The sequence below is a fragment of the Rattus norvegicus genome, chromosome 6, assembly GCF_021556685.1.
Source record: "Rattus norvegicus strain SHRSP/BbbUtx chromosome 6, alternate assembly SHRSP_T2T, whole genome shotgun sequence".
In the NCBI taxonomy this organism is placed as follows: domain Eukaryota; kingdom Metazoa; phylum Chordata; class Mammalia; order Rodentia; family Muridae; genus Rattus; species Rattus norvegicus.
In genome coordinates, this window is record NC_141539.1 from 19,524,504 (window position 1) to 19,549,396 (window position 24,893).

General features: G+C 40.8%; 1 protein-coding gene across 30 annotated transcripts in view; it reads left to right on the forward strand.

Moving 5' to 3' along the window:
- Slc8a1 (solute carrier family 8 member A1) overlaps positions 1 to 24,893 on the forward strand; it is a 342,006-nt gene that overhangs the window by 74,550 nt on the left and 242,563 nt on the right. For 21 of the 30 annotated variants that reach the window (XM_087552456.1, XM_087552459.1, XM_087552447.1 and 18 more), the window contains exon 2: positions 1,060 to 2,889. In XM_087552456.1, coding sequence (XP_087408582.1) covers positions 1,091 to 2,889 — 1,799 coding nt within the window. In that variant the 5' untranslated portion in view covers positions 1,060 to 1,090. 30 annotated transcript variants of the gene reach the window in all.

A 24,893-nucleotide genomic window follows, 5' to 3' on the forward strand; every position in this document is an offset into this window, starting at 1 on the left:
TATGCTACATGAGGACATTCAGACGGAATCATCAGTCCTGCATCTTTCGGTCTCAGGTCTCTTGAGCCCACTGTAGCACTGCTGTGTGTTTTGGAATGATGATGGCAAGTGTGACATTGGCACTGAGGAGGAACGTTTTATGGCTGACCCTGCAGTCTTCCAGGGTCTTCCGCACAGCTCAGCCCAGACCTGGTTATCTCTTCTTCCTGTCGCACACTGCCTGCAACTCCCAAAGCAGGCTGTGTATGCAGATGCGAAGAACTCTGCTTGAAGACCCATGTGACCAGCCGATAATCTATCAGGAGACCCAACTTGCTGAAATTGGGGGGGTGTGCCCTAATGAAAACGTGCTTTTAAAAGCTGCACCTAAAATATGGGAATACTGCAACTTCAGCAAAATAATTTCCTTCACAAGAACACATGCTTTTGAGCTTTATTGCCAGTGAGTTTGAAGATTTCTCTGTTTCTAAGGAACGTTGGAGCAGTGGGATGTTATTTTACAAAATACAATAAAGATGTGCTCCAGGATTTAAGATAATCAGCATGCCTTGTACTGGGAGGATTATTTCAGAGTCTGAGTTTCAAGATGTGACTCTTAATAAGATGATTTTTGTCAATGAAATAGTTTCCAAAGTTACTGTGCTAAGTCAAACGTATAAAGAAAAAATAATCCAACAACCAGGAAGAGTTTACTTAATGCTTCAAAAGTTTTGCTTTCTGTCTATTGTTGGCTGTTAGTATGCACCAGCATGGGCCCAATAGAACTGTGTGTAACGAGATCTATCATTTTCAGGGAGTCATTTGTGTGTCTCCGTCAATGAATGGGACTACATACAGAAAATCCGCAAATAGTGAGACTGAATTGTAAATTTTACAAAGATTGTTTAGTCATTGGTGAATTCTCAGGGTAACGATTCCACTGAGATTTCATGATGAGCCACCATAGACAGAGTTTTGGTAATAGTAATTCAAATGAGTTATTAACGATGCTTTGGCTCTAATGATGTGATTTCTTTTCCTCTCCTTCGTCTTTGTTGGGTTTTTTTTTTTTAACTGCAGGTTGGAACAATTGGAAGTCTCATTGTACAACATGCTTCGACTAAGTCTCCCACCCAATGTTTCAATGGGATTTCGTCTGGTAACTCTGGTGGCTCTCTTGTTTACCCATGTTGACCATATAACTGCAGATACAGAGGCAGAAACAGGAGGAAATGAAACCACTGAATGTACTGGCTCATATTACTGTAAGAAAGGGGTGATTCTGCCCATTTGGGAACCCCAAGACCCATCTTTTGGGGATAAAATTGCTAGAGCAACTGTGTATTTTGTGGCCATGGTCTACATGTTCCTCGGAGTTTCTATTATTGCCGACCGGTTTATGTCCTCTATAGAAGTCATCACCTCTCAAGAAAAGGAGATTACCATAAAGAAACCAAATGGAGAGACCACCAAGACTACAGTGCGTATCTGGAATGAGACTGTGTCCAACCTGACCTTGATGGCCCTGGGATCTTCCGCTCCTGAGATTCTCCTGTCTGTCATTGAAGTGTGTGGCCATAACTTCACCGCAGGGGACCTTGGTCCCAGCACCATTGTGGGAAGCGCCGCCTTCAACATGTTCATCATCATCGCGCTTTGTGTTTATGTGGTCCCAGATGGAGAGACGAGGAAGATTAAACATCTGCGTGTGTTCTTTGTGACAGCAGCCTGGAGCATCTTTGCCTATACCTGGCTTTACATAATTTTGTCTGTCAGCTCTCCTGGTGTCGTGGAGGTCTGGGAAGGATTACTCACTTTCTTCTTCTTTCCCATCTGTGTTGTGTTCGCTTGGGTTGCAGACAGGCGGCTTCTCTTTTACAAGTATGTCTACAAGCGGTACAGGGCTGGCAAGCAGAGGGGGATGATCATTGAACATGAAGGAGACAGACCAGCTTCCAAAACTGAAATTGAAATGGATGGGAAAGTAGTCAACTCCCACGTTGACAATTTCTTAGATGGCGCTCTGGTTTTGGAAGTCGATGAGAGGGACCAAGATGACGAGGAAGCCAGGCGTGAGATGGCAAGGATTCTGAAGGAACTTAAGCAGAAGCATCCCGACAAAGAGATCGAACAATTAATAGAATTAGCCAACTATCAAGTCCTAAGTCAGCAGCAAAAGAGCCGAGCATTTTACCGAATTCAAGCTACTCGCCTGATGACTGGAGCTGGTAACATTTTGAAGAGGCATGCAGCTGACCAAGCGAGGAAGGCTGTCAGCATGCATGAAGTCAACATGGATGTGGTTGAAAATGACCCAGTCAGTAAGGTCTTCTTTGAGCAAGGGACATACCAGTGTCTAGAAAACTGTGGTACTGTGGCCCTCACCATTATTCGAAGAGGGGGTGACTTGACCAACACTGTGTTTGTTGACTTCAGGACGGAAGATGGCACAGCCAATGCTGGGTCTGATTATGAGTTCACGGAAGGGACTGTGATCTTCAAACCTGGGGAGACCCAGAAGGAAATCAGAGTTGGCATCATTGATGATGATATCTTTGAAGAAGATGAAAACTTTCTTGTGCATCTTAGCAACGTCAGGGTCTCTTCAGAAGTCTCGGAAGATGGCATACTAGACTCCAATCACGTGTCTGCGATTGCTTGTCTCGGGTCACCCAACACTGCCACCATAACCATTTTTGATGATGACCACGCGGGCATCTTTACTTTCGAGGAACCCGTGACTCACGTGAGCGAGAGCATTGGCATCATGGAGGTGAAGGTGCTGAGAACCTCTGGAGCGCGAGGAAATGTTATCATTCCCTATAAAACCATTGAAGGCACAGCCCGAGGTGGAGGGGAGGACTTTGAGGACACCTGTGGAGAGCTGGAATTCCAGAATGATGAAATAGTGTAAGTTACTGGCGTGTGCGTGTGTGTGTGTGTGTGTGTGTGTGTGTGTGTGTGTGTTTATGCATGCGACTAACTACTCTTTTAAGAAATGGAATTCAAGAAACCATAGTTATTAAGTAACATTACCTTCAAAATAACAGGTCTCTCATAGGTGTTTCTTATCAATATGCACAGTATGTAAGATCTTAATATCATTTTTTTTACTTTTGCCCTTTTACATGCTTTGCACGTGTTGTAAAGCATGCGAAAATAAAATTGCGAAACAATTTAATGTATTACTTAAGATGAGTTGAAAAGTTTTATTCTGTTAGGAATCACAAGGAGTACATATATATGGTGTATATATGTCCATAATATATAAATACTAAAACAAATGTTTAGTACACCACGAAATTTGCTGACTCCATTGTTGCACACAAATTTGGAAAAGCCTGAAAATGAAACACCTCTGAGAACATCCTGACTACCAGAGTTGACTGAATGTTTCTATAACTTTTATTTGATATTGTGTGTGAAACTCTATGATAATGTGTCTGCTGAAAGGCTAATGTTGAATTATGACATATGACCAGTCCTGCTTCTTCAATTGGATTCCAACATGGACTTATTTAGTTCCAAGTCTCGTTTTCTTTTTCATGATGATGTGAATCTTTTTACCCTAGTGATATATAATAGAGACAGAAGTAAGAATTCTACCAAGAATTCTTGCAGATGAGGCATGGGACAGAGACAAAGAGGTAGCAAATGGCTGACTCATTCCTCCTCCTTACTAATGCTTTGCCCTCTCATGACACTTGCTGTGTCATGGGATAGTCACGTATGAAATCATTGTTCTATCAAGAGCTGCTATTGAGAGAGCACGGTCTCCTGCCTCGCCCCCAGGGTAAGCTTCAAAAGGGACAGGATCAAGAAGGAAGGAAGGAAGGAAGGAAGGAAGGAAGGAAGGAAGGAAGGAAGGAAGGGAGGGAGGGAGGGAGGGAGGGAGGGAGGGAGGGAGGGAGGGAGGGAGAAGGCAGGATTAAGGGAAGGACAAAAGAGAGGACATGGTTGTCTGTAGTACACTGAAGGATCTTAAAATGAGAAAGAGTGTTGACTGAAGCATTGGTAACTTAGATAATTAAGGAGACTATATTCAATAAATGAATTGGAAACATGGTTCAAATTTGTGCTAACAGCAGGTATGTTCAAATAGCAATTATATGCTCACCAAGAATGGCATTAGAAAAAACAGAAAGCAAAAATGGGGGTGGGATGGGGAAGGGAACCGGGTTTCCTTGAAAGTGCTTTCTGGGGTCCTTAGGTTTCCTTTGATGCTGTACAATAGAAATGAATGGTTGTTAAAGTCGATTTCATATAGAAATTAAAGGAAGGAGAGATTAGGCTCGTCCCCTTTGTGCATTGTGTAGTGTTTGCATTAGTATCTGTTTTATGATGTCAAGATCCTACCTACTGAAATGTGTTTTATGGAAATAGAATACACTAGCAAATTGGTATTGTACACACTCTTAGAAAGACTTTTTCCAGGGACTTGAACTGACTATGATCTGCTCCGAGTTGGCACATAGCTATCTTATTTCTCCACTCGCACTTTTTCCCACTACATGTTCTAATGACCTCAGCTATAGGCAGCACCCATAATCCACGTAAGAGCTTAATGAACTCCAAGGGTAACCCTTAACTATGGCAAAGCTGGGGAGTGTCTCATTCATTTGTTTGACACAAGATGCTTTCCCGTAGGGATAACACATTCTTACTTACTGGGGTTAAGTTTATTTTGTAGTTGTAAGGTTTTGATCAAGCCATAGAAAAGCAGTCTTCTCTTTGGTGGCACAAGAGGACGAAAAGGAAAAAAGTCTTAACATTTAGACTGACAGTGATTTGACAGAATTACATTCCACCAACCTTCATTTGAAGCATTCATTCATTCAATGCAATTAAATTGATTTCATTCTTGCTACGGGAGGACTATTGGCAAGCTCCATTTTTACAAATCGATGCTTCCTTTGAAAATTTGTAAGAATTGGTAGACCTGCTGAACCTTCGTAGACTGCTTTTTGTGTTTGCGTATGCATGAAAACGAATGTGTGGAGGACGAAGGCCAATGATGGGTGTCATTCTTCAGAAGCATTCTTCTTTTATTGGCTAGTTTATGTATTTACATTTCAAGTGTTCTCCCCTTTCCCAGTTTCCCCTCCAGAAACCCCCATCTCCTCCCCCCCCACCGGCTTCCATGAGGGTGCTCACCCTCCCACCCACCCACTCCTACCTCACACTGGGCATTCCTCTACACTAGGGCATTTTGCCTTCACAGTACCAAGGGCCTCTCCTTCTATTGACACCAGGCAAGGCCATCCTCTCCTACATATGCGGCTGGAGCCATGGATCTCTCCATGTGTACTCTAGTTAGTGGTTTAGTCCCTAGCGGCTCTGGTTGGTATGGCCATTTTTATGGGGTTGCAAACCCCTTCAGCTCCTTCAATCCTTTCTCTAACTCCTCCAATGGGAACCCCGTTCTCAGTTCAATGGTTGGCTATGAGCATCTGCTTCCGTATTTGTCATGCTCCGGCAGAGCCTTTCAGGAGACAGCTATATCAGGCTCCTGTCAGCATGCACTTCTTGGCATCAGCAATACTGTCTGGGTTTTGTATATAGGATGGATCCCCAGGTGGGGCAGTCTCTGGATGGCCTTTTCTTCAGTCTCTGCTCTAAACTTTGTCTCTGTATTTCCTCCTGTGAACATTTTTGTTCCCCCTTCTAAGAAGGACTGAAGCATCCACACTTTGGTCTTCCTTCTTCTTGAGCTCCATGTGGTCTGTTGATTGTATCTTGGGTAATCCGAGCTTTTGGGCTAATATTCATTTACCAGTGAGTGCATACCATGTGTGCTTTTTTGTGACTGAGTTACCTCACTCAGGATGATATTTTCTAGTTCCATCCATTTGCCTGAGAATGAAGTCATTGTTTTTAGTACCTGAGTAATATTCCATTGTGTAGATGTACCACATTTTCTGTATCTATTCCTCTGTTGAAGGGCATCTGGATTCTTTCTAACTTCTGGCTATTATAAATAATACTGTTATGAACATAGTGGAGCACGTGTCCTTGTTATATGTTGGAGCACTTTTGGGTATATGTCCAGGAATCGGTCCTCAGGAGGTACTACGTCCAATTTTCTGAGGAACTGCCAGACTGATTTCCACAGGGTTTGTACCAGCTTGCAATCCCACCACCAGTGGAGAAGTGTTCCTCTTTTGGGGAAATGCAAATCTAAACAACCATGAGATTCCACCTCACACCAGTCAGAATGGCTAAGATCAAAAACTCAGGTGACAGTAGATGCCTCAGAAGCATTCTGTCTAGTTTCCTGAAAAAGTCTCTCGCTCATCTGTCGCTCACTTGCTAGGGTAGTCTTAGACAAGCTGTTTGGACAGCAACCATTTGCCAAAGTTCCACCTGCCTTCAGATCCTCAGTGCTCTGATCACAATGGCTTATCACCATGGATTTTCCCATTAATTAATTTATTCACTTTACAGCCCAATTGAATCCCCCTTCCTCCCAGTCCCCACTAACATGGCCCCCTCCTCAACCCCCCCACCTCTGAGAAAAGGGAGGTCCTCCCTGGGTAGTAACCCACCTTGGTACCTCAAGTCACTTCAGCACTAGGCGGACAAGGCAGGCAGACCAGTTAGGGGTGTAGTGTTCACAAGCAGGTAACAGAGTCAGGGGAAGTCTCCGCTCTAGTTGTGGGGGACCGACATGAAGACCCAGCTCTACATCTGCCACATATGTATGGGAGGTGGGGGCTAGGTCCAATCCTTGTATGCTGTTTGGTTGGTGGTTCAGTCTGTGGGAATCCCCAAGGTTAGCTATATTTGTCACTGTTGGCCTGGAAGGACGGAAATGAATACAGTAGCAATCCCTGCCAAGTTGGGCAAGAAAGAAACGTGCCCAGCTGTCCTCAAAGGATCAATAGGGACACACTTCAGGCCTGCCTTCCTCCTTCCTCCTTCAACTACCTTGGACCCTCAGGCTATGTTTGTGTCTGGCAGCGTAAGATTCACAGTCAGAAGCCTAGCATGACTGCCCTGAGGAGACCCACAGTCAAGCATTAGACTCAGCTCTGGAAGTCCTATGGAAGAGTTTGGGGAAGGAGTGAGGATCCCAGGGGGTATAGGGATCAGGGACCAAGCTACTTAGAGAGAGAGAGAGAGAGAGAGAGAGAGAGAGAGAGAGAGAGAGAGAGAGAGAGAGAGAGAGAGAGAGAAAGAGAGAAAGAGAGATCTGAGAATCAGATTCGGATCATCGAGGTGCTTAGCTCTCCCTGTAGCCCCTGGATTTTCTAGACCAGTGTAGAAAAGTCTTACTATGGTATATTCTCTACAATGAAATGAGAAATATTGGAAATGGAAAAAACATTTTATTTTTAAGTAGAATGAAATTACAGCCCTGTGTTTATATTTTGTCCGTCCCAGCATTCTAATCTTAAACAGGTTTCAGTTTGACTTTGTTTCACTCTATTGCTACCAGGATTTGCAGGTGCTGGGTAGGCCTGCTGGCTGTCCAGATTTCTGTGTGTGACTGAGATTTAGGCCTGAGATAAGCACCAAAGAACTTAAACACAGTATTTCTACGGACATTGTTAAATATATATAGCTGGGCTGACTCCTCAGAAGGTTAGAAATATGTTCTTGTCTTCTTTTGGTAATGGATATCTTTTCCTGAGATGATGTTCTCCAAAGCTAGGTCCGTGAGCCAGATCCAGACCAAAGAGACTTTCTCGATGCAGTTGGCTGTGTGCACCCAGCTCTGGTTGTTGTTCAGGGCGAGTTTCTAGCTTACCCGATTACACAGCTAGTTTTGAGGGATGACTTCTTTTAAATCCCAGACAGAGCTGTTGACCCAAAAGTTTCACTGTGTACTTTGGAAAACGGTTTTGCTTGTTTAATGCTGTGCGCAAAGCCTGAATTTATTATTCTTTTCCTGGCACCACAAAGAGATTCGTAGCAAAGATTAGACTTAAAGGTTATCTAATTCCAAGGGTCCATTAACCACGGTTGAAATAGGGCCCAATCTGACCACCGATAGAGACAGAGGCAGTACAGTTTTATCGATTGTTTGATTTCTAGAACTAAGGAAATCTCAATCACCCTCTGTTCCTTTTGAACACCAGTTTTCTGTGAATAAAAGCTTTATATGTAGATGCGGAGTGTACTAGTAATAACGATGTTTTAACTACATGGGATCCTATCTGCATACATGTAGACAAGATCTGAGAATGGTCTAATATCATGTTGTTATCCCAGCGTTGAGGAGCTGTCACAGAAAATACATCAGGTCTCTTGGGTGTATATGTGTCAGTGTGTGGATATGTGCATGAGGGCGATGTGTATGTGCGTGTACACGTGCTCTTGGAGGCCAGATGTTAATATTGGTCTCCCTCTGTCTTTCTGTACTCTGATTTGTGAGACAGACTCTCACTGAATCCAGAGCTCTTACCAACTGGCCAGTCTGGCTGTAAAGTAAGCTCCAAGCTTCTAGCGTGCTACTACGGCTGGAATTGTAAATGCACGTTACTATTCCCTTCTTTCCTACACGACCGCTAGGGATCCAGTCGAAATTCTTGATGCTTGTCATGTAAACATTTTACCAACTGAGCCCTCTCCTCAACTCTTAAGTACCAACATTTTTGTTTGCAGTTATGACACTAAGAACTTGTATCTTTGTCTTGCTTTTAAGTGTCGAAGATGTCACTTAAATATTTAATGTAATAATGTCTGGAACTATTCATTCATTTTCTTACATAAATGATTAATTATTTCCTATTGACTTTGTCTACGATCAGAGGTATATTTAGGTATAGGTACTGATAAGTAATAGTTGTTACTTATGGTATCTAATGAATCCCATTATCAGGAAAACTTCTAAAATTATACAGTAAAATCCATTCAAGGAATGTAATTAAAAGCACACACTTTGGTAGAAGCTCTGTCAATGGCAACGTCAAAGCCCATGCCAAGTTATCTTAACTTTCAGTCGGAATTCTGTCTAATGTTAACTGCTAATGAAAGAAGAGATTAAGGATGCACTGATTTGTGGCTGATAGCTGATACCCACACACGAGCAACACCACTGATGGGTATTCTCTAATGATGCCAGTTTAGTGGAAATAACTATAATGAAACATAATTCGATCTTCTGAGATCTATTATTAGCTTAACTGTTCTGGGGAATGTTAAGGTTAATTAATTAATGTAGACACAAATCAAATTTAATTACTTAGTTGTGGGTCAATAATAAAACCATTTTGGAAGATAGTTTAAGAGATTATCATTATTTATTGTTAGATATACAAAATGCTGAACTGAGAAGACAAAGAAGGTTGGAGTATTTAAATAATATATATCTTAGCAAATCATTTCACAGGCATTTCCTAGCCAGAGTACAGTACAGTAAATAATGAGTTAATACGGTTTAGTTTGGACAGTAATTATATTTTAGGTATGGTTTATAACTTTATTAATTCTAAGAATTAGTCAGGGCATCTTAACAAATTTAAATCTCTGACAATCAATCTTTGCATGCCTTTTAAAATTGAATAAATGCCATTAAAATGAATAAACATTTAATATTATGTACATTGAATATTATTACTATTATTCTATTATTACTTCTACTGCTGCTACTATCACCATCATTGAAGGTCAGGAAAGATAAATGCTTGACTTTTTTGTATTTATATTGCCAATATTGTTACCTTGCTGGGTGGGATTCCAAGAAATAGACGTGTATGCATATGAGATGTTGATTCCATTTGAGGATTAAAACCAAGAAGTAATACAGTAAGACCGCCATATACAATAAGCCAGCTTAAGCAAAGCTACTGAGAAAATCTGATGTGATCAAAACAGAACAACAAGGCATGTTGGAAATGACAAAAAATACTACTGCGGATATTACCCAGGGGGAAGAATCAGAATCAGTGCACACTGCTTTGAATCTGGCCTGTCCTAAATTTACTTTATAACAGAGTGATTTGATCTCTGCTTTTAGACCATTGAAGGAATGGGCTAACATGTATGGGACTACATTTTTCCTCGGTCATTTGCTAATGTAAGAAATCTGGGTGGAACAGTTGGAGCACTTCAGTGACTTTCTACATGAGCGGATTATCCTCTCAGACTGGAATGTTTATCGTTTGCAGAGTCAACCCCACATGTAAACCTAAATTATAACTATGTGAGATGCTGCTGTGAATATGCACATTTTATGATGTTATAACTATTATGAAAATAAGACGACTAGAGGCAAAACATTTATAAATTATAATTCCGTATTGCTAAGAGCTTAAGTTGATTATGTGCATAGGATTCCTTTACCATATAACCAGACTGCTGAACTTACTGGTGTAATCTCATTTCCCCAGGTATGGTTAGAATCTGAGGTTACAATACAGTTACATAAAGAAATGTAACCTTAGCAAAAGGCGTTCCATAGCTTAGGCTCATTGGAGTGTTTAAATTCCGAGCTACTTTCTGAGTCATCACCGAGGCCTTTTCACAAGAGACGTGTCGTACATTCCACAAAACTTCACAATTTTTATACATTTATCATTATAATATCCCAATACGTATGTGACATTGAAGATGAAAAATTGAACCTCAAGAAGAGAAAAAAAGACACTTCAAAGTACTAAGAAATGATAGATCCAGGATTTGACCTCTTGGACTGGATGTAGGAGTTAACGTAAATCCCTCTATATGGTTGTCTATTGCGTCTTTTGAAAACGTACATGATTTCTAGGAAAACACCCTAAAGATTTTGTTTTGATGTTATGAGGTAGTCTTGGTGTAGGCCTGCTGGTTTTTGTTTTTGCTTTGTTTTTATAGATAGGGCAAACTTTTAGCTTAAGCTGGCTTTGAACTGAACTTCCAGACTCCCTATGCCAAGTGCTTGAATTAAGGTTGTGCCACCAGGCCAGGCTAGAACTTGTTTGGTTGAGTTTAATCTGGTAGCCACTCATGCAGTTCTTTGCCCATTTCTTTAACTAATTTTAATTCACCTTCTCAGAATCACCAGTGGACTGACACCAGTTTGCAAAACCTGAGCAGATTGCACAGCAAATTATAACGTGAGAGAAGACTATCATTGCTTTTCTTTCCTAAATACACTGGTAACCTAGAGGAGGACATCTGCACCTACTGTCCTTAATCCTTGTGGATGGAGCAACCTGGAGAGGACAGCTCCTGGGGCGTATTGATGGTTGGCATTTTGCTGTTCTGTTCTTATTAGCTGAGGAAAATCACCTTAAGATAATATTGTAAGACCACAGGAACTGTAAGCGCTTTCCATAAATGCTCCCATCGTGTTGTGTTTCATCGTGGCTTCTGCAGTGTGATCACTGGAGAATTATGCTTTGAGGTAGGAAGACAGTGTGTCTGATACAAGACGCCATGTTGCCCTGCAGTAGCAGAAGTGGCGCTGGGCCCAATGGCATGAGAAAGGAAAGGGGAGCATGGGAAGCCAGTTGAAGGTGCAGTCAGATGCTCCTAAGTGCTGTGGAGTAATCCCACTGAGGGGCTCAGGGGAAGATGCAGATAGACTCTGCAGGACTTGTACCTGCTGGTTTCCCACAATGTCTTCTGAGAGAAATAGAGAAGGACCTGGGAAGGAGACCAGCCATGAACAACAGGCATAGAATGGGACCGCTCCCTTGCTTTTGTTCTTGGCCCTCCACACAGCCCATGGAATACTCATCATCTATTTGCCAAAGGTTGAGCCAGCCCCAAGGTCCTTTCTTTTCACAGCTGAAGCAGAGTTAAAGAAAGGATGCTCTTTCATTTCCGGCCTCCCTCCTGAGCATTCAGGGCTCTGGATGACATTTTCTTTGCCTCTTACAGTGTCTCTACTGGGTCAAATAGGGTAGTGGGAATTGTACTTGTGACAGGGCAAGATATGGAGAGGAGGCTCAAGGCAGAATTCTGGGTCCTTTGTCTTCAGATGTCACAAAAATTCAGGTATAGCTGCTATATTCAGATATCAGTGGAGTAGGTGAGAGTTTTCCACATAGAATTTTCTGACTTTCTTTTCTTCCTTCCCTTCCCTTCTCTTTCTCCCCTTCCCTCCCTTCCTTTCCTTCTATTTTCTTTCTCCTCCTTCTCTCCTTCCTCCCTCCCTCCCTCCTTCCTTCCTTCCTTCCCACAACATGTCTAAGGCGCTCGCTCCCCCCCCCACTTCCTCCTCCTCCTCCAGAGTGTGTGTGTGTGTGTGTGTGTGTGTGTGTGTGTGTGTGTGTGTGTGTGTGATTTCAACTTCGGCTCTGTGTTTAGAGGCTAGATATTAGTCAACCGTCTTTCTCCATCTTAATTTTTCTTTTTTACTGAATCTGGGGCCCATCATTCCCCTTCTGCTAGTTGGCCAGCTATGCCCGGGGTCTCTCTTGTCTCAGTGCTGGAGTTATAGTTGTGCATCACTATCTCTGACATTTTAGGTGCGTGCTAGGGATCCAAAGTCAGGCCTTTATCCTTGCACAGTAGGCACTTTACAAGCCGAGCTACTCACCCAGCTGTTATTTTTAACAACCATTATTATTTTTTTTTTTTATTAACTTGAGTATTTCTTATATACATTTCGAGTGTTATTCCCTTTCCCGGTTTCCGGGCAAACATCCCCCTCCCCCCTCCCCTTCCTTATGGGTGTTCCCCTCCCAACCCTCCCACCATTGCCGCCCTCCCCCCATAGACTAGTTCACTGGGGAACAACCATTATTATAACAGCCTTTATTTTAAAAATATTTAAAAATATGGAATTGGGAGTGTCCCCAAATTTGGATTACTTCCCAGAGTTTGGCTCGATGATTGTTTTATCCCAACTGTGTGACTTTCGATAAGTTTTTCTCCTTCTCCATATGTAAAATGAGGATGGCTGTGGCAATGGCAGAGGAGATACTGGTGAGGGAGGAGAAAGTGGTGCTGATGGAAATGAGTGGTGATGTTAATGACGGGTCTGAGTGTGTTTGTGAGGATGAGGTTTGGGACATGACGGTGGTCATGGTCGATGTGACAGTCCGGGATATGTTGATGGTAGTGGAAGTTGTGGACTTGGTATTAGTGGAGGTAGGGTGGCAGTGGCAGGGGTAAAGGTGGTGCTGGCGTGGGTGTGGCAGTGGTTAACGTAGTGTGATGGTGGCTGTGATTTTGATATTTGATGGAGTAGAAATGGATGCAGCATGGCGGTAGAGGAGAGAGTTGGGATAGTTATGATTGACATGGTAAAAGTCGTGAGAGTGATGACCGTACACTAATTACTTGAGGGCAAGGCATCGTGACTGATTTAATTCTCACAAGTACATTATTAACTAGGTGCTACCACCACACTTGCTGTGTAAAAGAAGAAATCGAGATGTATGTACTGTTTTTCCTTAGTTCTCAGTTCTCATAGCTAGTACGAAGTGGATCTAGAACTCATCTTCAGAACTGCTGACGTAGCTCCTACACGGTTTTAGGGGCTTTTAGACCCCAATGGGAACCTATTTAAGGCTATGGTATGATAGCCCTAACTGCAAGACAAGTCTAAGTAACTCAGAAGTAGGAAGTAGACATGACCACTGGTCTTCTGTGCAACTCTTGAACACATACCCAGTCCACTGTGCCCCCACCTTCCCAATCCCAATCTGCATTAGCTTAGAAGGACAGTAATGAACTGACTTTAAAAACACAGGATAGACAGTAGCTCCACGCACCGGCCCTGACCAGTTAGTGTCTAGTCTTTCCTTTGTCACAGTATTCATTCCACTTTGCTCCTAATTTTGCCAGGGCAATTTCATTATTGGGTTTTTTTGTTTGTTTGTTTTTGGGTTTTGGTTTTTGGTTTTGTTTTTTTTTTTAACATTCCTTGCTCTGGGCCCTGTAGCAGTTGACTTCCATATATGGCTAAATACTGAATGTAGCTTTTCTCCATACTTAAAATAGTATTTTTTTTCCTTTTTAAAATACATTATCATGGTATGTAAATTAATGACTGCAGAGAATTTGTATAAGATATATTGCTTATCTTGGGTTGTTGCTTAACAAGAAGCAATAGTAGTCTGGAGGTAATTAACAGTAAAAATGATTGATGAGAGTCTTCACTGTGATAGGTGACTCTCACGAAGGTCCTCTAATGCAAACTATAATTCCAAATTCTACATAAAAGGCAGTTTAAGTGTATTTTTATTTCGTTTTATTCTTGTTTGAGACACTGACTTATGATACAGCCCAGACTGGCCTCAAACACATACTCTTCCTTCCTCAGCCTCTTGGTTCTGCAGTCACATGCTGCCACACCTGGCTTAGATGCACTGTATAGATGGCAAATTTCCAGTCTCTCTGCTTTTAATTATGTTCTCTCTAGAGGACAAGCACATGGAAAAAACACCTAAAATCTAATGATGAGCCAGGGGCATCTTCCATATACATTTATACATTTATGCATGTCTGTAAAAGTATTTTTGGATGAGATATTTCTATTTTCTTTCATGTTTTAATTTCACGGGCAAATTACTGGTCTTTTGGAGTAAGTCCATTGGCAGTACTCATAAGTATAATTAATTATAGTCTTTGAAAGAAACCTACAGTGCTTCTTTCTCACCAAAAAATACATATTTCTCATACACGTACATTTTTATGTAGAAAGAAAAAGAAGGTAAAATTATGTCATACTTATATACAGTATAGTTCTTAGGGAGCCATAAAACAAATGAAGTCCTAATGTGACAAGGACAGCTTACTCTCCTACACATCAGTCATTGCAATCATGATTTGACACAATTTTTAAGATGAACTATTTACTTCAATGCCTGTAATCGTGTTTCCCGTATTTATGTATCTGGAGTAAAGAGAAGAGAGGAGGAATGGGAGTGGGGATAGTGGAGAGAAGGGGTAATGGGGAAAGAAGGGAGACAGGACAGATAAAAGAGAGCTGGAAGCTTGGAAAAGAGTGTCATCATGGAAAGAAGAGAAGTAGAGGTTGGGGGACGGGGTAGACAGACCGAGAGACAAAGGCAATAAGTATACAGTCCTGATTAGATTCCAGCTAGTATTAAAAAGAAATGGAACCTGGAATCAGTCCAGATTTCTGCTCAAACAAATAGCAGACGGTATGAGAATAAGGACACGAGATGCAACTCACTGCTGGTTTGCTAAAAATAAACAGAAATCATGTCTTTAAAGCCATGTAAAAGAAAGAATCTGTTTGAGAAGCCCTCAGTACCTGGGGGAATCCAATAGGATGGGGACCTTATCCTTCACCCCTTCAATCAACATGTTCTGTAAGTACCCAGTCTGTGTCAGAATGCTGCAGACATGACTAAGGCAGAGAAGCCCCTTCCACAGAGGGCGTTGTGTCTACAAGAAGAGCTAACCAGTATCCAACACGCAGTCGTATGAACACGTAGTCATTCCCGGCATTCCAGCTGTACCTTTCTCAGCACGTCTGCGTCTCTTGGTGCCTCTGGTTAAGGCTCTTGCCTTGGTGCTCAGGCTGAGAGCCAATGATGATGAGGTATTGCTTCTGGCAACCGGACCCTTGATGTGACTGTTCTTCCTTGGAAGAGAACCATACACGACTGCTCTCTCGCTGTGCCCATCCCAGATGTCTTCTTCACAGTTTGGCTGCCCTCTCTGATAGAGACAAGAAGAGTAGAGTATGGTCATATTCAAATTTGATCTGTCTCATAGCATAATGAACCAAGAGGAACTTAATCTGGAGAAGTGTCTGTCTTCTAACAATGTTTCCTAAACCTGTGGGTTACCAGAAAAGGCAAGGTGGTTCCATCCGAGACCTTTCTGTAAAAGGTATCATTTTACCAAGCAGAAATAAATGAAGCCATGTTAAATGGCATTAATAATCTGGATCACAGTGGTTTCAGCAACTCAAGCACAGGTAGCTTAGCATTTCAGGCTACCATGATATATATAATACTGAAAGAAGTCAAGCGGACCACAAAAGAAGGACAGAAGAGCAGAGACAAAGGTTCTCTTGAGCTGTTAGTGTTGAAAGCAGACATCCATGTGGGTGAGATCTTGGATAGTATAGATAGGACAGAATTAATACATTTATAATACACATATCCATAAATGTAAAGATCAATACAACAATGAAACAATTAGTATCAAGACTATGTTCTTATCTAGAAATATAGAGAGCTGAAACATATGGAGAAAAAGTACTCTGTAGGTTTGGTTTCGCCCCCCCCCCCGAATTAAAAAGCATGTTTGTTTGTTTGTTTGTTTGTTTATTGATGTAATTGTAATTGGGTTTCTTTTTTTTTCTTTTTCCCCCCATCTTTATTAACTTGGGTATTTCTTATTTACGTTTCAATTGTTATTCCCTTTCCCGGTTTCCAGGCCAACATCGCCCTAACCTCTCCCCCTCCCCTTCTCTCTAGGTGTTCCCCTCCCCATCCTCCCCCCATTACCACCCTTCCCCCAACAATCACGTTCACTGGGGGATCAGTCTTGGCAGGACCAAGGTCTTCCCCTTCCACTGGTGCTCTTACTAGGCTATTCATTGCTACCTATGCGGTTGGAGCCCAGGGTCAGTCCATGTATAGGTTTGATTTCTTAATAATCACTGTAAACTATAAGTTCTTTACTCCAACTCTTTTATTTCACGAATAATCAATGATGCTTTCTTACATTGTGAAGACCTTAAAGTGAGTTTGTATTTTTGTACCTATAGGTAAGTTTTCTCAGTCTAGTGAATTGTATGGGTTTATTCTGTTTACCACATATACAGATATACCTACAGACACACGTAAACATATATCATATATACATGTATTTCTGCTGACTTACAGGTGAGCTTGTTTTCTTTTGCTATCCTCAGAATGAGGATATGAATCCCTATTTCAAAAACATGCATAAAATCCAGTACCTGCTGCATAGTAAATAATGTTAGCTGTAATTATTGTCTTTAGTTCTTTCCCAGTTATTTACAAAGTCCTAATCCCTAGGCAGAGACAGTCTATTATAAAGCCATCATCCATGACCATTGCACTTTAAAGAGGCTATTGGGAATTAGGCAAAAGACGTTGCTCTTTTGACTTTCCTTTCCTAAATACACAACAATTTTGAATTTAGTGAATCATGTATGTTTGTGCATAGGTGTGTGCACATATGTGCATATACATGTGCATATGCAAGTGAGTGTGTGTGTGTGTGTGTGTGTGTGTGTGTGTGTGTGTGTATTGTAGCAATATTTAAACTCAGTCTAGGATTTCTTCCCCGCCTTTGACCATTTAGTTACCTTTGACCATATAGTTCCCAGATAAAAGATACACACAATATTTACATTTATAATAAGCCTTAGTCAGAGAAAGAGCTGGGCAGATATTTATCCTCTGTACTGTCATGTCTATTTCCCAGTCAATAATCCTATTATATAATTTTCCATGTTGCATCTGAGTGATCTGAACTCCAATTAGCCTGCCCACCTAGTCATCATCTTAAGATGTGAGTTTGTATTTTTGTACCTATAGTTAAGTTTAGCATCTTTTCCTCTGTTTACCATCTTTTTTCCACCTGTGTTTCTCCTCTGATCCCAATCCCAGGACCCTAAATTCTGCCAATGTCTCTTCTGCCCACCTATTGCTGTATTTATTTAGCAATCTGGGATAACGTGGGGTCCAAAGTCACATACCATCACCTGGGTCTCTGGGAACAACCAGTGTTTAGTATGGGAAAAGATCAAACCTCAATATGTATGTGTGTGTGTGTGTGTGTGTGTGTGTGTGTGTGTGTGTGTGTGTCACACGTGCATTTGAATGTACTTATATTCAGGGTAGAAGTGCTTGAACACTTGTCTATTAATCTAGCAAAAAATGGAAACTACAGAGAAAGATCGAAACTATAACACGATGCTGCTCCAAAAGTATGTCCCTGCATTGAGCTCACCACTTGGATAAAGGAAGTGAATGATTCACAACGGATATTGCAGAGCAGGGAGCTCCGGTCAGTTGAGAGCTTGAAGCGGGAAAGGACAAAGATGAGCCTTTTCTGGTAGCAACCCTTGTCTGGTTACAAGGTCGCTAAATCTCCAGTTCGTTTCACAACAACCCTTTGAGGAATTAGCAGATCTATTTCAGGGCAGGATAGTGTTACAGTGATTAATGTCTAGAAGGACCTCAACAGGTGGTTCTTGAATAGAGAGCAGAGGTAACAAAGGCCTTTGCACAAAGGAATTAAATAGGTTCAAAGAATTAAATTGTCACCCCAAAATGGCACAGGCAAGACTTGACGCCGTGTGCCAGTGGCATGAGCAACTGTCACACATCTGTGGCATACCCCCAAATGCTAACATCTACCTAAGCTTGTCTTTATCTCCCACTGGCTCTAATTCTTAACAGATTTCTATTTTTTTTTATCTATCAGTATGTTCAGGAATAAACAAAACAAAACAGCAATATAATAACTTCTTACCAAAGATTTCTTGATTTTTGCCTAATTACTAACTTAAACACAGGGACATTCTTTTCCTTCAGCCTCAAATGTAGTGGAAACAAAAGAAAAATAATCACAACGCAAAATGATAAATCATAATTATCATGAGTGTTTAAGAATGCATAACCCTAGTTCTAAGTGTGTGTGTGTGTGTGTGTGTGTGTGTGTGTGTGTGTGTGTGTGTAAGCCAGAGGTTGATACCTGGCTGGTCATCACAGCACTTATGCTGTGCTTTGCTTTTTCAAAGATACTGGGGGATCGAACTCTGTTCTTTGGACTTGCATACCATGCATATTACCAACTGATTTTTCCCCCAGACTCTGTTTATTTTTCTTTCCTCTTTTGATTATTCTTTACAGGAGTCCTAGGACTTCTTTATGAAAAATGAAATTCTCTTGGCGTTTTTGAAAAGTTTGTCAAACTATAATTCAATCTGTCTGAAAACTGAGGTCTTCCCCCCACTCCCATATTTGTGATCATCTGGGATTTCTGCAACCTGCTACAGCAGTCCCTCTGAAGAAATCCCTAGGTAGTCCTGATCCTGTCAACATTCTTATGTGTGTCAGAGAGATCAAACATGCCTTTGTATTAATTAAATGAAGTTGAATCTTCATACAGAAACCTCTAGTGTGTTAAAGTTAGTGTTGTACCTGCTTCCTGAATATACTGCTATGGTATAACTTCAATAAACACAATCTCTTGAATTTAAATCAAAATTCAAAATCAATACCCATATCTCATGATGATAAATATGTGTCAGGAAGGGGAATCAACTCACCCTAGAGATGGAGACTTCTTTGATCTTATTTTTCAAACAGTACATCCCCAGAAACATTTGTGTGTGGTTTATAAATACTACTTTAAATACACATGTGGCAGTATATGCTCGTAACTGCATCACCTAGGAAGGAGGAACTTCTTGAGATTTGAGGACATCTGGTCTACATAGGAAGGTCCAAGCCAGCCTGGACTCCAAAGTGAGAGCCTGTCTAGAAACACTGTTTTCCAACCCTTTAATTCCTCAACAATCTGGTCCTAGTTCTGCTGTTGAGTGCAAATTTCTTACTGTCCTTATTCTTGTTTGCAATGGAAATCTACCATGTAGAAGACAGCAAAACTCACACATGAGGCTCCTCCTCAGATGAGCATTAGAAGATATACAAAGAAAGTAAAGTAAGGCGTTTTAAAGGTCTGGCTTATTGATACCACACTAACTTTGTCTCATAAGGAAAAAGTTAATAAGGTCTGTTAATCTGTCTGTCTATCTGTCTATTTTTCTTTCTTGCCTTCCATCTTTTTGAATTTGGAGTTTTTCCTTTATGAGAAAATTCAGTGTTTAAGAAGAAGCAATTTTTGGTGTGACTTTTCTCTCTGCTAAGAGGTTCATAAGTAATATTTTAAATGAAGAATGCAGTCCAGGGAACAGGGTAGAATATGGAAGAAAAATCAACAACAACAACAAATGTTTGGGGTGGGATCAAAAGTTGCCGAACCCAACTGGTCTCTTCATAAACCAGTCATTAATGATTGTTGTGCCACTATCTGTGCCAGGAGCTCTGGACAATCATTCTCTCCTTGCTTCTTCAATTTTCCTACAGCAAAATAAAAGCATTAAGTGCTCTATGGAATTTCTATGATCTGTGGATTTGTCTTCCTCTCAAAATCACTATCAAAAAAGAAAGGAGGGAGGGAGGGAGAGAGAGAGAGAGAGAGAGAGAGAGAGAGAGAGAGAGAGAGAGAGAGAGAAGAGAGAAAGGAGGTTAGGGAGAGGGAGAGAGTAGAGCACTGAATAAAATTTATAACCAAGTATGAAGAAATTTGACCTGTAATTTTTAATATTCAAATTATTTTTGTCTTAAAGTTATTTACATGCTTACTTTACAAAAGTAAACCAAAAAAGGAATTAAAGCAAAACAAGATACATTTAAATCCCACGTTTTTAATTTTACTGAGTATGTAATTGAAAAATTATCTATGACCCTTGTATGATATGCTAAGTAACTTTTTCCAACATTCTCCTCAATAGTCCATAAAAACTGGCATACCTGTTAATGTATTTAATGTACCTATTTATTAATCTAATTTATTTATTAGTGTAAGTTGGATCACGTTGAAAAATATGAGGGGACTCTATCTATAGCTATGTAGTTACAGTGATAAGGGAGTATGCATGCTGCTCCCTTATCTACTGCTGGCTGTTTTAGAAAGGTAGGAATCACCTTTCATTTGAAGACATCTATTGTACAGGACCAACAGTCATCAGAAATTGAGGACATCTATTTGATGTTTCTCTCTGTCAGATTTCTCCACCCACATCCTATTTTTGTCAAGTGAATCTATTAAGGAATACCTTACTAGAACTTGGTAGTAAACATGTCTGCTAGAATAAAGATGGGGATATGGCAGTTTAATTAGATGACAAGTAATGCAAGAGTGACCCATTATGTCTAAACCATAGCCCCAGTGCTTTGCTAGTCAAACCATGTTGGCAGATTTTTGTTCCTTATCTCCCCCACATGGATAAAAAAATGATTTTTCCTCTTTTATATCTTCAGAGGAATGGTAGAGTTGTCAATTAAGCAGATGTGATTGTGGGGTTGCCTCTATAGCCATGGCAATTCTGCTTTTGTTCTTTGAAGAAGGGAAGTCCTGATGTTCCTTCTAGTCCTAAAAGACAGTAACTCACCACCTAATCTTAGACCCCTGGGTCTTGCCCTATCTCATTTCAGTCTTATTCCTGGTTGTTCAAGCCTTGCAAAGTGTGTGGTAAGCCAGTGGTTCTCAACTTTCCTTATGCTGGGACACTGTAAAACAGTTCTCATGTTATGGTAATTCCCATCATAAAATTATTCTTGTTGCTACTTCGTAACTATAATTTCGCTACATTTATGAATTACAATGTAAATAATTTTGGAGTTGGACGTTTGTTGAAGGGTTTGTGACCCAGAAGATGAGAACCACTGCTCTAAAGCCTTACTCATGTGTTTGATAGATATTCCTCATGTACCAGTCTCAGATATATTTAATGCAAGTGTTCCAGTCACACAATCAATGCTTTGTATATCTAGGGGGCATAAACTGAGTGTATCCTCCCCAGTATTGCTGTCTTCAGAATGTCCCCTAATTACTCTCTATTACCTGATTAAAGGTAGGCATCTCTATAGTCTTTATTGAATATTGTTTCTCAGGATGGAGTGAAGAGAACATTCTTTATCTTCAGGTATAAGCCAACTCGATTTTAAATGAAGTTATTTCTCTACTCTTCAGAGTACATATATTAACTCATTATCAACACAGCAAATTATGATTATCTATTGATTTGAAAAGATGGGAGAAATATTGTAGAATTCTCTCCAAAGGAATAATCTTTCAAGAAATTACAATCTAATAATTATTTTTAGGTCTAAACTTTTGGGTGGAACAAAAAAGAATGAGGAATTAAATCTTTTAATTAATTCAGTGATTCTTAGTCATGTCAGTTAAGACACGAACAGTGTAGAATTTAGGACAAAGAAGAAGCAGTCTAACCAAGGAAGCACATAATTGGAATAATTAAACCTGGGGCTATCCTTAAGTAAAACACCTGTAAGTTTCAACTGACCACAGTGTTAATGCCACTAGACAGAACGGATAAGGAGGAATGTATGAGAGTTCCAAAGTGTTAGGCTGGTGTCAGACATGCTGTCCTGTCAAACCTGTTTTTAAGTCTCCTGAGCAAGCCAACATATAGGTGCAGGTGATTCTATCTCCCAAAGTCTAGATATCTCTATGTTTTGAACATCCATGGCTCCCAGAGTTTTGGTCTCAGAGTTGTTAGAAAGCAGGCTATTGTTTTCTAGTAAAAGCAACACCCATGAGGCTGCAAGGATACAGCTTAACTCATCATTAGTTCTGCAGTCACTGGGTTTCACTTTGTAAGACATGTGAGCAACAAGAGCGTATTTTACATGAGAGAAATTATGCAACTATTTGCCTGTTTCTTTTTTTGTTTCTTTTTTTTTTTATTAACTTGAGTATTTCTTATATACATTTCGAGTGTTATTCCCTTTCCCGGTTTCCGGGCAAACATCCCCCTCCCCCCTCCTCTTCCTTATGGGTGTTCCTCTCCCCACCCTCCCCCCATTGCCGCCCTCCCCCCAACAGTCTAGTTCACTGGGGGTTCAGTCTTAGCAGGACCCAGGGCTTCCCCTTCCACTGGTGATCTTACTAGGATATTCATTGCTACCTATGAGGTCAGAGTCCAGGGTCAGTCCATGTATAGTCTTTAGGTAGTGGCTTAGTCCCTGGAAGCTCTGGTTGCTTGGCATTGTTGTTCATATGGGGTCTCGAGCCCCTTCAAGCTCTTCCAGTCCTTTCTCTGATTCCTTCAACAGGGGTCCCGTTCTCAGTTCAGTGGTTTGCTGCTGGCATTCGCCTCTGTGTTTGCTGTATTCTGGCTGTGTCTCTCAGGAGCGATCTACATCCTATTTGCCTGTTTCTAAATGTTTATATCGTTACGGTGTCATTTATATCTTATGTTGTCTCTATTGCACACTCTCGTGAATTTTCTCTTTAATGAATGTTAAATATGATGCTCAGGAAATGAATTTTCTTATCACTACTGGGTGGTAAGCCAACCTCCATTATTCTATTTAATATCCAGTGATACACAGCACACCTGCAAGTGGCAGGTTTACAATTCAAGACTCAGTAAGCTAGTTTCCACGTACACCTTTGACGTGTCTATCTACTTATCCAAGGACTTAAAAATATAAATGTCTGCCTCCTGAACAAAAAAGATTTGAATGACATTTCTTGGCATATATTATCCCTTTGAGTTTCTGCTTAAAGGGCCTTGGCTTGTATCGTGCCATGCAAATGATGTTATTGTGTAGAATAGGGCCTCAAACAAGATACCGAATGTTTGCAGTGTGATTCAGATAAGGCTCACCTGAGAGGAAATAAACAAGTATGTAATATAAAAGTAGACCGGGTCGAGTGATTTCGGCTATCCTTTAATAAGAAAGAAGAACTGAGGGGTACCAAGATGATTCGGTGGATAGAGGCACTTGCTACAAAGATTGGTGATCTGAGTTCTGGAAGGAGAGAAGTGTTGTTCTCTATGCTTCTGGCTTGTGAAACACACACACACACACACACACATACACACACACCTCATTTAAAAAGAGGTAGGTGTGGCATACCCATAAATCTGAGCATTCAGAGTTAAATAAGAAGGAGGAAGTGGGGAGGAAAGAGGGGGAGAAGAGAGGACAGGAGAAAAGAGAAGAGCAGAATCCTAAACAACCTAAACAGGATATATAGTTCTTTATTTAAAAAAAAAGTGTTTCTCACTAGTAAGCATTCAGAATTCTGTTCATTACTCTTGGTGGACCTTGCTGTCCAGATTCTCTGCATCTTTGTCATGACTGGCATGTATCCCTTTGCAATTCTTGCAGTTCTGGTTTGTCTGTATATCTTAGCCAGTGAATTCAGCAGGAATTCCGGGGAAAACAATAAAAGGGCCTGTGCTGTGTTTAATCGATGTAAACAGTAACCAAGAAGCATATGCTAGCAAGGAAGCAGTCTAAATCACCTGCACTTAAGTAACACACCTTTCCTGTGGTCTAGAGTCTGACTCCCCGAGAACGCAAGCCCTTCCACCATAGTGTTAGGTTGATGCCCGAGACTGTTATAATCGTCATTAATAGTACTCATTGTCATCCTTAGCATTTAATTAAATCCCTGATATACTTTTATTGGCTGTAAATGGATGTCCTCAAAGTAGATATAATAGTCTTCTACATAAAACAGCTCTTGTATTCTCAGGATTAAGTTTCAACACATTTGTGAAAACTGAGTGTATATGGGCAGTTTCGTTAACACAGCATCAAAATCACAAGCTGCCCCATTAACAAGGTTATAAACTTTTACAGACCGAGTTCACAGTTGTACGGGATTAATATGTTCTTAGAAGGTACTAAGCAACCTGTGTAGTATAAACAGTGTTATCTGGGCTATAGATTCTGGACTCAGACCATGTAGCTTTAAACCCAGCTCAATATTTGCTTGCAATGTGATATTGGTTACTTTTGATCTTGATTATGCAGTATAGGTCTGTGTTGAGGGCATTCATCAAATAAGGGAAGTTCATTGAGATAAGCTCCAAGTATCTCAATGATGCTCTCATTATATGCCCACAACTTAAATGATGAGGTTCTATCCTGGTTTTGTTTGGACATTGTGTTTCTCTCTCTCTCTCTCTCTCTCTCTCTCTCTCTCTCTCTCTCTCTCTCTCTCTCTCTCTCTCTCTCCCTCCCTCCCTCCCTCCCTCCCTCCCTCCCTCCCTTCTCCCCTCCCTCTTTCTTTCTTCTTCTTTTCCTCCTCCTTCTCCTTTACTATTCTTTAAATAGAAATAACTGGTGCTAGAGTACATATCTTATGAGAAACAAAACATAGTCTTATCTTAAACTAGTTCTTTATGCTAAATCCTTGAATTAGAATTGACAGCCCAGAAAAACACAGACAGACACATATTTTAAAAGCAT